Below are 12319 nucleotides of genomic sequence, written 5' to 3' on the forward strand. Positions count from 1 at the left end.
GATTTATTTTATCATTGGTTCTCCAACTTTGATGAATGTAAAAATTACATAGGGGGATGGGAAGAGTAGATGCAACCTACCCCCAACCAGGTGTACTAAATCAGACTTCCCTGGAGGTGGAGGAGGGGCTCAAAGGTTGATTGCAAAAAGATGCTCAGATGTTTCTTATGCACCCTTGTCTGAAAGACACCACCTCGTATAACACCACCTTGAGTAATTTTATCCCTAAGAGCCTTGCTACTTGAAGTGTGAACCACAGACCCACAGCAATGACATCACCTAGGAACTTGGTAGAAATGCAGAATCTCAGGCCGCACCCCGCCATACTCAATTAGAACATTTTAACAAAATCCCCAAATGTATTTGTCCATTTTCACACTGCTATAAAGAAACACCCGGACTGGGTAATTAATAAAGGAAAGAGGTTTAATTGGCTCACAGTTCCACATGGCTAGGGAGGCCTCAGGAAACTTACATTCATGGCGGAAGGTGAAGCGGAAGCAAGGGCCTTCTCCACAAGGCAGCAGGAAAAAAAGGGGGAGAGGGGGCAACTGCTAAACACTAATAAAATCGTCAAATCTTGTGAGAACTCACTATCATGAGAAGAGCATGGGGGAAAACTGCCCCCATGATCCGATCCCCTCCCACCAGGTCCCTCCCTCCACACGTGGGGATAACGGGGATTATAATTTGAGATGAGATTTGACTGGGGACACAGAGCTAAACCATTAAACCACCGAGTTATCTGTATGTGCATTAAATTTTGAGAAATGCTGCATTAAAGGACTATAAGAATGAAACCACACATATTACTCTATGTGCACAGAATTATGTTCAAAGAATTTAAATAGTGTATGATATACACTAGCTTAAAATGCATAAAATGTAATTTATGATTTCAATTAATGAGCAGAATTTAGCCACCATGATTGCTATAAATTAGGTACAAGATTTTCTGGATAGTCAGCAATTCAAGGCTTGTGATCAGTGACTTGGGATTTAGCAAGCATTAACTCCCTAAAAATTAACATAGTTGGAAAAGTAATTGACATTGCTGCAGAAAAGTATCTAAAAAGGTGCAGTCATCTAAGTCCTAACTTTGGGCATGGTCAAAGGTAAGATGGCATTGAAACACTCAGCAACCACGTAGAAAGTGACTGCCTTTAGGAAGTATTAAATAGAGGAACTGGAAAAATGAGGAGGGAAATTTTCAGAATTAAAAAGCATCACCTACTGACATTAAATGTTTTAAACCTGCTATCTCCCTTGACACACATGAGAAAACCTGGGCAACAGCTGAATACTGTTAGGGGAGAAGGGAGAAGTGTCATGATACTATGGATATTCCCAGGACTTGTCTCTGGGATGTGAAGTTTCCTTCTGATCCACAAATGTTGATGGCCAATGATCACAACAGGATTATCAGATGTTAAGAGAAATTAAGGCTGCAAACTAGCTGCAACTGACCAAATTCAGCACCATTAAGTCTTTTGTTTATCACCACCATAATCTACTTTAATGTTGTTTAATTTGAATGCTTTTAAGGTAGATCATTAAATGGTCAATTTAAAAACTCAACCATCTCTCTGTTCTTGTAGTTATATTTGTGTCCCTGGTCTCTCTGGGAATTTGAGTTTGCAACTCTTGCAATTGTCGAGACTATGGAAATCAGAAACTCTAGATTTTAATTTATTTTAATGACTTTATAATACATTGCACGTTGTTTTGTAGACATTATCCCTGAGAGAGCTTTAAGTACTGGATCTACATCGCTGTTCTGTACAGTATAAAAATCAGAAAGTTTGCAAATATTTACATTCCAATAACCTTAGGGGCACAAAAAAATTTAATTTTTTTAAAAAACTTAAATTAAATTTAAAAAAGCCTCGATGGATACATGGCCAGCAGAGCAAAGTTCCTATTTAAGTTCAATCAATATATGATCCCTTTTTAAAAAATTACTATTGTAGTTTCTCTTTAATATTGACTGAGAAGGAAGGAGCAGGTAGCTCTCTATATGTTCACTGCTGAGTTATTCTGTTCACTCCCGGAAATGTAACATTTAACTGTGAAGCTTTTTTTAACCTGAACATTGATTTTTATAATATGTATGCAATGTTTGTTATGGAGACTGCATTTGGCTCCCTTAAGTTGTAAATATGTTTGTTATCCAAGCTTAAATGTCCTCCCTTAAACTGTAAATGAGTGCACCAGCCATGTGATAATTAATTAACTACTCTGTTGATGCAGTGGGGTCTCTGTTCATCATCAAGATTGGCTTGCTACCATAGCTCTAGAAAAAATATTAAAGCTGCTTCTGTTAAATCTGATCCAAACACAAGTAGCCTCATTGTTCTCCAGGATTTTAGGAAGAATTAGAAAGAGATGCATCTAGATAAGCCTCCTCCAGAAAAGAAAATTTGGAAAGGAAAGGGGTAACCCAGTAGTGCTAGAAGCTATTGTTGTTATATTTCCTAAGGCTCCCTCATCCTGTGATGAAGGAATTGTCTCTGTAACCTTTTTTCTGTCTACCAGGATTGGTGCAGATGGTACCTGATGCTGTGACCCTAGCAAAGATTCATCGCCATTCTGGACTGATAGGACCATTGAAAGAAAACACAATAAAAAAGTGGTTCAGTCAGCACAACCACTTAAAGACAGATTATGAAAAGGTTTGTCCTGCTGCAGATCATTTTAAATAATGTACTTAAATAAGAATATGCTCTGGTTCATTAGATATTCTGATTTGTAGAAAAGTAAATTAAGTGCATTTTGAGTTCTACGTCAATCATCAGCCCAGTAATAATGACCCAGCTTAAATGATGTATTAACTACATAAAAGTTTCTGTATTTTATTTAGTTTCTGGGTGAAAATCCTGGTCATCAATAAAGATTTTTTTTTTTGCTCAGAGACCATCCTGACATCAGTCTCACCCTAGAAACAACACCCCTTGAAGTTACCTCTTTTAATCTCCAATTTCTATAAATATCCCTGCTTTTCTTTGCAATACATTTCTTCCGCTGTTCTCTACTTTTTCATCTCCTATTTTCTTAATGGTTTGCAAAATGCAAAATAGAGTTTATATATATCATAATTTTACAAAATGTACCATTTTATTTGACCGCAAACATTTTTTCTCAATGTTTACTTCATTCTGGTATCTGGCTTGCAGTGTACAGTTGTGCAGGTTCTGCCCTATATTAGGGATCTTGGCTAAGGAGATGAATGTGGCTAGAAGCAGGCCTTGTTCCACTTGCCAAGCTATGATCTAGTATAGCTGGGTCCACCCAGAGGCATGAGCACCTAAATGCTAATTCATGCAAAAATGCACCAGTAGATTTGGTCGGTCCTATCCTGTGGACTAAAATCCCCTTATTTTGAGAAATTCCTCAGACCTGGTAAGCTGGGATGATTGGTCACCCTACCTATGATAAAAAGGCCATGATAAAAAGGACCACAGAGTTCATCTATTCCACACTTTCACAATATTATGTTGGAGCAAAATACAAGCTTTACAGACCAAATAATAAATAATTAGATAAAATTACCTAGAAATCTATGTTTTAGCTGTTCCCAAAATTATAACTTCAGTTTTGCATTAATCCTTGTGGTTACGTTGTTTGAGATGTTTCCAAATACATCACTCTTCACAACCACCATATGAAGGACATATTTTATTATTTTCACTTTCTAAGTGAAGAACATTTGGATTGACAAATTAAGTGACTTGCCTAGGCATGTGGAAGACCCGGAACTGAGGCACCCTAGCACGCAGCCTGGTGACCTAGCCTTCACTGCATCAAGGCAGCCCCTCCATGCTAGGAGACCATAACCTTGTCCCAACCAGTCATTCATGGTTACACCACCAAGTTGATGAAATAATGTATACCCAGGAGACCATTTTGGAAACAAAGTGTATTTTTGGAAAGAAACCTCTGTTCATTAGAGAAACATAAGCACAAATTGACTTAATGATAATCTGCTTCCACCCACACAGGCATTCACTGATGTATACGTACTATACCAAACAGCTTCAGACATCAACTACGTTGATGACCTATTTGTAAAAATACACATGAAATGTTACACATTTCTCAGTATAGCTTTCTCTGTCTTCCAAAATTTCAAATATTCAACAACTGATATTTTAAAAGTCCTCTGGGAATAGGCAATATTGGGCCGTATTGTTCCTCCTTCTTTTACTTTGAAAAAAAAATCATTCACTATTGTATATTTGAAGTATCAAAAAATCACACTAGGAAACTTCTCTAGTGAACCATGAAAATAAACTCCATCTGAATGAAGGTGATCTTCTCCCCAGTTTCAATGCAAACATTTATCTATTAGAGACTAAAGAACAATTGTTTCATATTTTTCTGTAGCAGATCAAGAATCAGCTGCTTAACTGTACCCTTCTGTCCACTGAGATGTAGAAATTTGTCCTGATTATGTAATTTTGCTTTTTATCATTTACTTTTTATGATTACCTCTGATGCTAATGCATTTGCTCACTTTTTGTTGTTATTTTTGTATGATTGTTTTTCAATGGATTAGGCCTTAAGGAACTTTTTCTACTCCTGTGCTGGCTGGTGTGTGGTAACATTCATCCTGGGAGTATGTGACCGTCACAATGATAATATCATGCTGACAAAGTCGGGCCACATGTTTCATATTGACTTTGGAAAATTCCTAGGTCATGCACAAACATTTGGAGGGATAAAAAGGTCAGTGCACAAATGTTTATTACAGTAATTAAGCAATGTCCTAAGCAATATGTATAACATGTAATTGCATAGAAGCCCTGCTGATGACTTGCTCCCATCTCTCAAATCCCCCAAGGTAATATAAACATAATAATATATCTAATAAGATTGAAGAAAAGTTTTAAAGTAGATTTTTAATGCAACAAATTTGATTTCCTCAAATTGGTAGTAGACTAAACCGGTCTTTCCCCATGAGAAGCAACTAATCCTGTTTTAGTCTGAGTCGTCTGAAATAATATTTTTTGTTTCCTTATGAAACTTGAATGGACAATGAAGTATGAATTCATGATCTCAAAACATCTGATATATTGCTTATAGCAAATCACCACTGGTCTATACATATTCATACTAGCTTACTTCCCACACTGAACTAACTAACCTTCCATCATTCCACAGATATTTAGGGAATACCTACTATTCAAGGATACAACAGTAAACAAGACAGATACAAACATTTTCCAGTAGGGGTGACAGACATTAAATAAGTTTACAAGCAAAGAAATGACACAGAAAATGGGAAGTTATTTTAGAAAAGTAAAGCGGAGAAATGGAATAGAAAGTAACTGGAGTAGGGATACTATTTTAAAGAGGCATCTTGGAAGACATGACAGAGAGCTGTGTCCCCACGACCACCTCATGGAGATCCATGAGAAGAGTATTCCAGAAAGAAAGGATAGCACATATAATAGCAGTGAGCACAGAAATAAGCATGGCATGTTCCAGCCACAAGAAGACCTGTAGTCTGGAGATGGGGTGGAGAGGGGTGGGCAGTAGGAGGTAAAGGTGAAGAGTTTGGTGGAGGCCCAATCAGGTAGGGCACAGAGGGCATATAGAGTATGGCTCTTATTTTTTAAGTTCAGGAGAAACTTTTCGATTTCAGTGGTTTTCAAAAGCTTTCTTTTGATACCTTGTGTAATGGAGACCAGTGAAGAGACTACTGCAATAAAGTGAGACCAGTAAAGGCAGAAGTAGTAAAAACGGACAGATTCAGAATATATTTTGAAGACAGAGTCACAGGATCTGCTAACTGATTGGACGTTGGCTGTGATTAATGAACTCGGGGTGAGACGCAGAAGGTCAGAGAAGAAAAGAAAACATTCAAGGATGATGCCTAGATTGTTTTATCTTAGCAAATGACTAAATAATTATATTATTTACTGAAATAAGGAATACTGATAGAATGAATAGGTTTTGTTTCATTTTATTTGAGCTGAAAGTAAAGAAATCAGAGATTGAACACTAAAAGTCTTTAAAAACATATTTCATATTAAGGTAGAAATAGGATCAAACCATTCCAAAGACTCGTTAGTCACTTTTGCCTGAGAACAGCCCCTCAATATAAGAAATAATAATATTTCTTACAAGATAATGTGATTGAATTTATACCAGATGGCCATGACCTGGCATTAAAAAGGCATCATAAACTACATGATATATACAAATGGATTATTTTACTTTTTGTTACTTTCAATACATTGCTTTCTTTAATAAATAGCCTCGAAAAATTCACCACATATTCATTCACTTCTTTTTCTTTTTCTTTTTCTTTTTCTTTCTGTTTTTTTTTTTTTTTTTTTGAGATGGAGCCTCACTCTGTCACCCAAGCTAGAGTGCAATGGCACGATCTCGGCTCATTGCAACCTCCACCTCCTGGGTTGAAGCGATTCTCCTGCCTCAGCCTCCCAAGTAGCTGGGACTACAGGAGTGAACCACCATGCCTGGCTAATTTTTGTATTTTTAGTAGAGATGGGGTTTCACCATGTTGGCCAGGCTGGTCTCAAAATCCTGGCCTCAAGTGATCCTCCTGCCTCAGCCTCCCAAACTGCAGAGATCAGAGGCGTGAGCCACTGTGCCCGGCCTTCATTCACTTCTTAAATGTCCACTGGGAATGGTCGGTGTGCCAAGGACTGTGATAAACATTGGAGATACAAAGATAATTGATATGCATTTACCATGTCAGTTAGGGATACTCTTTCAAGTACTGCAAATACAGACACATAAATGATTATTATAAAATGTTATAAGGGCAGAGATAGAGAAATGTACAGACCATGAGAATGTCATAGAGGAGAGATACCTAGCTTCTGAGGGACAAATGTCAATTAACATACTTGAGTGTCTATAAAATTTATTCATGTAACACTTTTTTCCTGAACTCCACCTTTTTCTAAAAAAATTCAAAGATTCAGTTTGGACATCTTTTTTTAACTTTTCATGTATTGTACACTTGGCAATTTGGGGTACCCTTATTCATTTATTCCTCTGGCTTCCGTATTGTTCATGTGAGTGGTTTAAAATGAAAAAAGGTATTTCAGCTCTACAGAATAAGTTCCAGTTGGGAGACATAAAAAAGTAAAGAAAAGATTATTAACACAGTGTGGTAAGTTCACACACCAGGCTCTGTAGAGAAGATCAAGTTCCAGTTTGGTTGCTTGTTGATGCTAGAGCAGCTACTGCTACTTCTAGAGTTTGGCAATTTTAAACCTTTCTTAGACAGCATCATAGGTAAATTTAAAACGTGCCCAGCATACAGCCACAGTTATAATTGGTTCTTAATATTTTCTGCTGAATTAAGCAGCCAATAAAACAATCATCAGCCATTCAATAATTATTGATTGGATGAATGAAAATGAATTTGCCACTGTCTTCCTTTGAGAATATTAGTTATTAACCACCAGCTGAGGAGGCCAACTGCAGCTCCATGATCCATATGGATTATTGTTTTCAAGATTTTGTGTCCATTGGTGGCTCCCGTAAGGCTCATCAGCAGTATCTCCTTGGATTACTTTCTCAATGCTGATACTTTTTCCCTGAGTTTGTTTAATGGTAAAACTGAACTGTACCTATTACACTATCTTTTGAACTGTAGGAAGCACCTAACATTTCTCTTCCTAAGCTCTTTCAGTTGTTTCTGGAATTCACTGAATGTTGTTTTGTAGGACAGTTAACTTCTTCCATCTAGGTTCATTGATTATTCTTATTGGTTTTTAGGTACACAAAAGTCCTTTTACAAGTCTTATAGGTCCTATAAGTAGGACCTTTGTATTCCCCTAGGATAAATGAACATTCTTATTTGTCCCACATTTATTACATTAGGACCCTGTTTTTAGAGAGAAACCTAGCCCACGCCTAGTTTCTGTACACATACTCAGATGTATTAACCCACTTATGCCAGAGGTTGCAAAATTTTTTTGTGAAAAATCAGACCTTGGCAATGACCTTGAGCAGTAGGATATAAATAACTCCCACAAGCTTAGCGTTCCAGGAATGGAACACTAGGCATAAATGGGTTTAATAACAGCATCCCCCCATAATATATAAAACCAGATTTATAAATCATGACCTAGGACTGTCATAACATCCCATACTCTGACAAGATCATATAATGCTCCAATACCAACCAACAATAACCCTAGGTCATAGTCTTTAATGTAAAATGCTGCACCCACTAGAAGCATAGAGTTTATATGTACAGATACATGTGTTTCTCCTATTATCTATTTCTTAAAAACATGGAAAGGAAAAGCATTTGTATAACTTTTTATGGTTTACACAATATTATTATTATTGCTATTTATTTATTTATTTATTTATTTATTTATTTATTTTGAGATAGTGTCTCTCTCTGTCACCTAGGCTGGAGTGCAATGGCACAATCTCGGCTCACTGCAATCTCCACCTCCCTAGTTCAAGCAATTCCCCTGCCTCAGCCTCCTGAGTAGCTGTAATTACATGCCACCATGCCCAGCTGATTTTTTTGTAATTTTAGTAAAGACAGGGTTTCACTGTGTTGGTCAGACTGGTCTCAAACTCCTGACCTCAGGCAATTCGCCTGCCTTGGCCTCTCAAAGTGCTGGGATTACAGGCGTGAGCCACCACGCCTGGCTACAAAATATTATTAACATATATTAACTAATTCATTGTGTATTAACTAACACAGCAAAGAGGTGATATTCCTATAAGAAGGATTTTGAGAAAAAAAACTGATTTCTCACTGGGCTGCTACCCTTTTATACTCATGCTTACATCACCATTCCAGAACATCTCACACTAAGCATCCGTGTTACTCTGTTTAGGGTATGTTACAGACATTGAGCTTTCCTGGTTCTTGAATTAAATTGAGTCAGCCAAGCCACTCTGTCATTTGGAATCTATGCCCAGGTGTCACTGAACTATTCCTCTGAATTCAGTTCTCCAGGAATCTGGAATTTCTATTTCAACGCTCAGACCAACTCTGAGGCTCCCCAAAATTTTCAAACTTCTAAGAGAGAAAAAAAAAATCTTAGTTATGATTATGAAGGATTTCACATCCTGCATATAAACAAACAATTCGTTGTTATTGACTTTAGTTGTGAGACTAGACAAAGAGATTTCATACCATCAGATTAAATCAAAGAACAGCTGAGATATTACTTAATGATTCTGGGGAAAATTTGACTAGTGTTTATAATGGAAGCAATGAGGAATTTCTCCAGCTCTCTGAAACCAATTGTTTTTTTTTTCAACTATTGCCTAATTATTATCTTCTTTTTGGAGGGACAGGGTCTCACTCTGTCGCTAAGGCTGGAGTACAGTGGCACAATCATGGCTCACTGCAACCTTTACCTCCCTGGACTCAGGCGATCCTCCCACCTCAACTTCCCAAGTAGCTGGGACCAGAGGCATGCACCACCATACCCGGCTAACTTTTTTATTTTTTTGTAGAGATAGGGTCTCATCATGTTGCCCAGGCTGGTCTTCAACTCTAGGCTCAAGCAATTTGGACCTCAGCCCAAAATGCTGGAATTATAGGCATGTGCCACAGTGCATGACCTATCTTCATTTTTTAATTTTATTTCACCAAGATACAAATTAAAGTGGTTAAAAAATTATGCATTCACAATTTTGCACTCAATTCCACTATAACAATGATTTCTACTGAGTAATTTTTCATTACATAAAAGATTTCACTGTAGCAATAAACTCAAAATTTCAACTCAATAATTTCTTGACAATTACATGCTCTTATAAAGCAGGATAAATTGAGAAAAGTATTTATTACTGATGTTTGTTGCTCTCTTAACTCTGTATTTCATACTTTTATTTTTTAGACTAGACTGTGTTTTCATATTCTGTAAGGCCTTTCGCTTTGGTAATGCTAGCCTTGCATTAAGAAAAGCTAGCCTAGCTTTCTTTCTAGATAATTTTAAAGGGCAATATGACCAGTGTTTAAGGTCAAGTATGCTGGAGACAGACTATGTGTTTTTGTTTTGTTTTTATTTATTTTTATTTTTGAAAAATATTATTTATGTTTTTTATGATTGATCATAATTGTTTGTGTTTATGGGATACAATGTGATGAAATCAGACTAGTTAACATATCCACCACCTTGCTTACTTATCACTTTTTTATGGTGAGACATTTGAAATGTACTCTGTTATTTTTAAATTTATAATAAATTACTATTGACTGTAGTCAGCTGATGGACAACAGATCTAAAAGTCTATTCCTACTGTCTATCTGAAACTTTATACCCTTTGATCAACAGCTCCTCATTCCCCCCAACTCCTCACTCCCTAAGACTCTGATAATCACCATTCTACTCTTACGAATCAAACTTTATTAGATTTTGCATGTATGTGAGATCATGTGATTTTTTTGTGGTTGGCTTATTTCACTTAGCATAATGCTCTCTGGATTCCTTCATGTTGTCATAAATGACAGAATTTCCCCCCATTAAAACTACATAGTATTTCATTGTGTGTACGTACTACATTTTCTTTATCTCTTCATCCATTGATGGACATTTATTTGTTCCCATATCTTGGCTATTGTGAACAATACTGCAAAGAATATGAGAGCGAAGACATTCTTGCAACATATTGATTTCCATTCTTTTGAATAAATACCCAGAAGCAAGATTATTCGGTCATACAGTAGTTCTATTTTTAGTTTCCAGAGGAAACTGCATACTGTCTTCCATAATTGCTGTACTAATTTATATTCCCACAAACATTGCATAATTTCCCTTTTCTCCAAATCCCTCCAATACTTAATCTTTCACGTTTTTGACAAACCCATTCTAACAGATGTGAGGTGGTTTTTCAGTGTGGCTTTAATCGCATTTCCTTGATAATGAGTGATGCTTAGCGGTTTATGTACTTATTGGCCATTTATATGTCTTCTTTTGAGAAATGTCTGTTTAGGTTCTTTGCTTATTTTTTAATCAGTTTATTTGTTTTCTTGTTATTAAGTTCCTTGAGTATTTCTTATATATTTTTGATATCAACCCATTATCAGACAAATGGTTTAAAAACATTTTCTCCCATTCTATGGGCCATCTCTTCAGTTTGCTAATTGTTTCCTTTACTGAGTGGAAGTGTTTTAGTTTGATGCCTTCCATTTGTCTACTTTTGCTTTTGTTGCATTTGCTTTTGGGGTCTTATCCAAAAATAAAATTTCTAAGACCAATGTCATGGAGATTTCCCCTTATGTTTTCTTCTAGCAGTTTTATAGTTTCAAGTCTTATATTTAAGTATTTTCTCCATTTTGAGCTATTTTTTGTGGGTGATGTAAGCTAAGGTCCTAATTTTATTCTTCATGCGAATATCCAGTTTATCAAACACAATTTATTGAAAGACTGTCTTCTTCCCATCATGTGTTCTTGCCACCTTTGTCAAAAACAAGTTGACCATAAATGCATGGGTTTATTTCTCGGTTTTCTATCTTGTTCCTTTTTGTTCAATGTGTCTATTTTTATGCCAGGACCATGCTGTTTTGATTACAATCACTTTATAATATGTCTTGAAGTTGAGTAGTATGATTCCTCTAGCTTTGTTCTTTTTGCTCAAGATTGTTTTGGCTGCTTGGGATCTGTTGTGGTTACATAATAAGGATTGTTTGTCCATTTCTGTGAAAAAAATGACGTCGGAGTTTTACAGGAATTGCACTGAATCTGTAGATTGCTTTGGGTAATATGGAAATTTAAAAAATATTAATTCTTCCAATCCATGAACACAGAAAATCTTTTCATTTAAATTTTTTCAATTTCTTTCATCCATGTTTTAGGGTATTCACTATACAAATCCTTTACCTCCTTGGTTAAATTTTCACCTAAATATTTGACTTTTTGTTGCCACTATAAATAGGATTTTCTTATTTTTTTTCCAGATAGTTCATTATTAATATATAGAAATGCTACTGATTTTTGTATGTTTGTTTTGTGTCTTACAACTTTACTGAATTCCTTTATCAGTTCTAACAGTTCTTTAGTGGAGTCTTTAGGATTTTCTATATATATATCATGTCATTAGCAAATAGAAACAATTTCACTTCTTCCTTTCCTACTAGGATGCCTTTGATTTTCTTTTTGTCTTGCCTAACTAACTGCTCTGGTGAGGACTTCCAGTACTATGCTGAAAAGAAGTGGTAAGAATGGACATCCTTGTTCTGTCTCTGATCTTAGAGGAAAAGCTTTCAACTTTTCACCATTGAGAATAAAGTTAGCTATGGGTTTGTCATATATGGCCTTTATTGTCCTCAGGTACATATCCTTTATACCTAAACTGTTGAGAG

At 36.1% G+C, this 12319-nt stretch overlaps 1 protein-coding gene across 3 annotated transcripts in view; it reads left to right on the plus strand.

Moving 5' to 3' along the window:
• Positions 1–12319, plus strand: part of PIK3C2G (phosphatidylinositol-4-phosphate 3-kinase, catalytic subunit type 2 gamma) — a 415055-nt gene that overhangs the window by 250533 nt on the left and 152203 nt on the right. For all 3 annotated transcript variants that reach the window (XM_011975453.1, XM_011975454.1, XM_011975455.1), the window contains 2 exons: positions 2536–2672; positions 4556–4725. In XM_011975453.1, coding sequence (XP_011830843.1) covers positions 2536–2672; positions 4556–4725 — 307 coding nt within the window. The remainder of the gene's footprint in view (positions 1–2535; positions 2673–4555; positions 4726–12319) is intronic.

Source organism: Mandrillus leucophaeus, unplaced genomic scaffold (genome assembly GCF_000951045.1).
Source record: "Mandrillus leucophaeus isolate KB7577 unplaced genomic scaffold, Mleu.le_1.0 Scaffold156, whole genome shotgun sequence".
In the NCBI taxonomy this organism is placed as follows: domain Eukaryota; kingdom Metazoa; phylum Chordata; class Mammalia; order Primates; family Cercopithecidae; genus Mandrillus; species Mandrillus leucophaeus.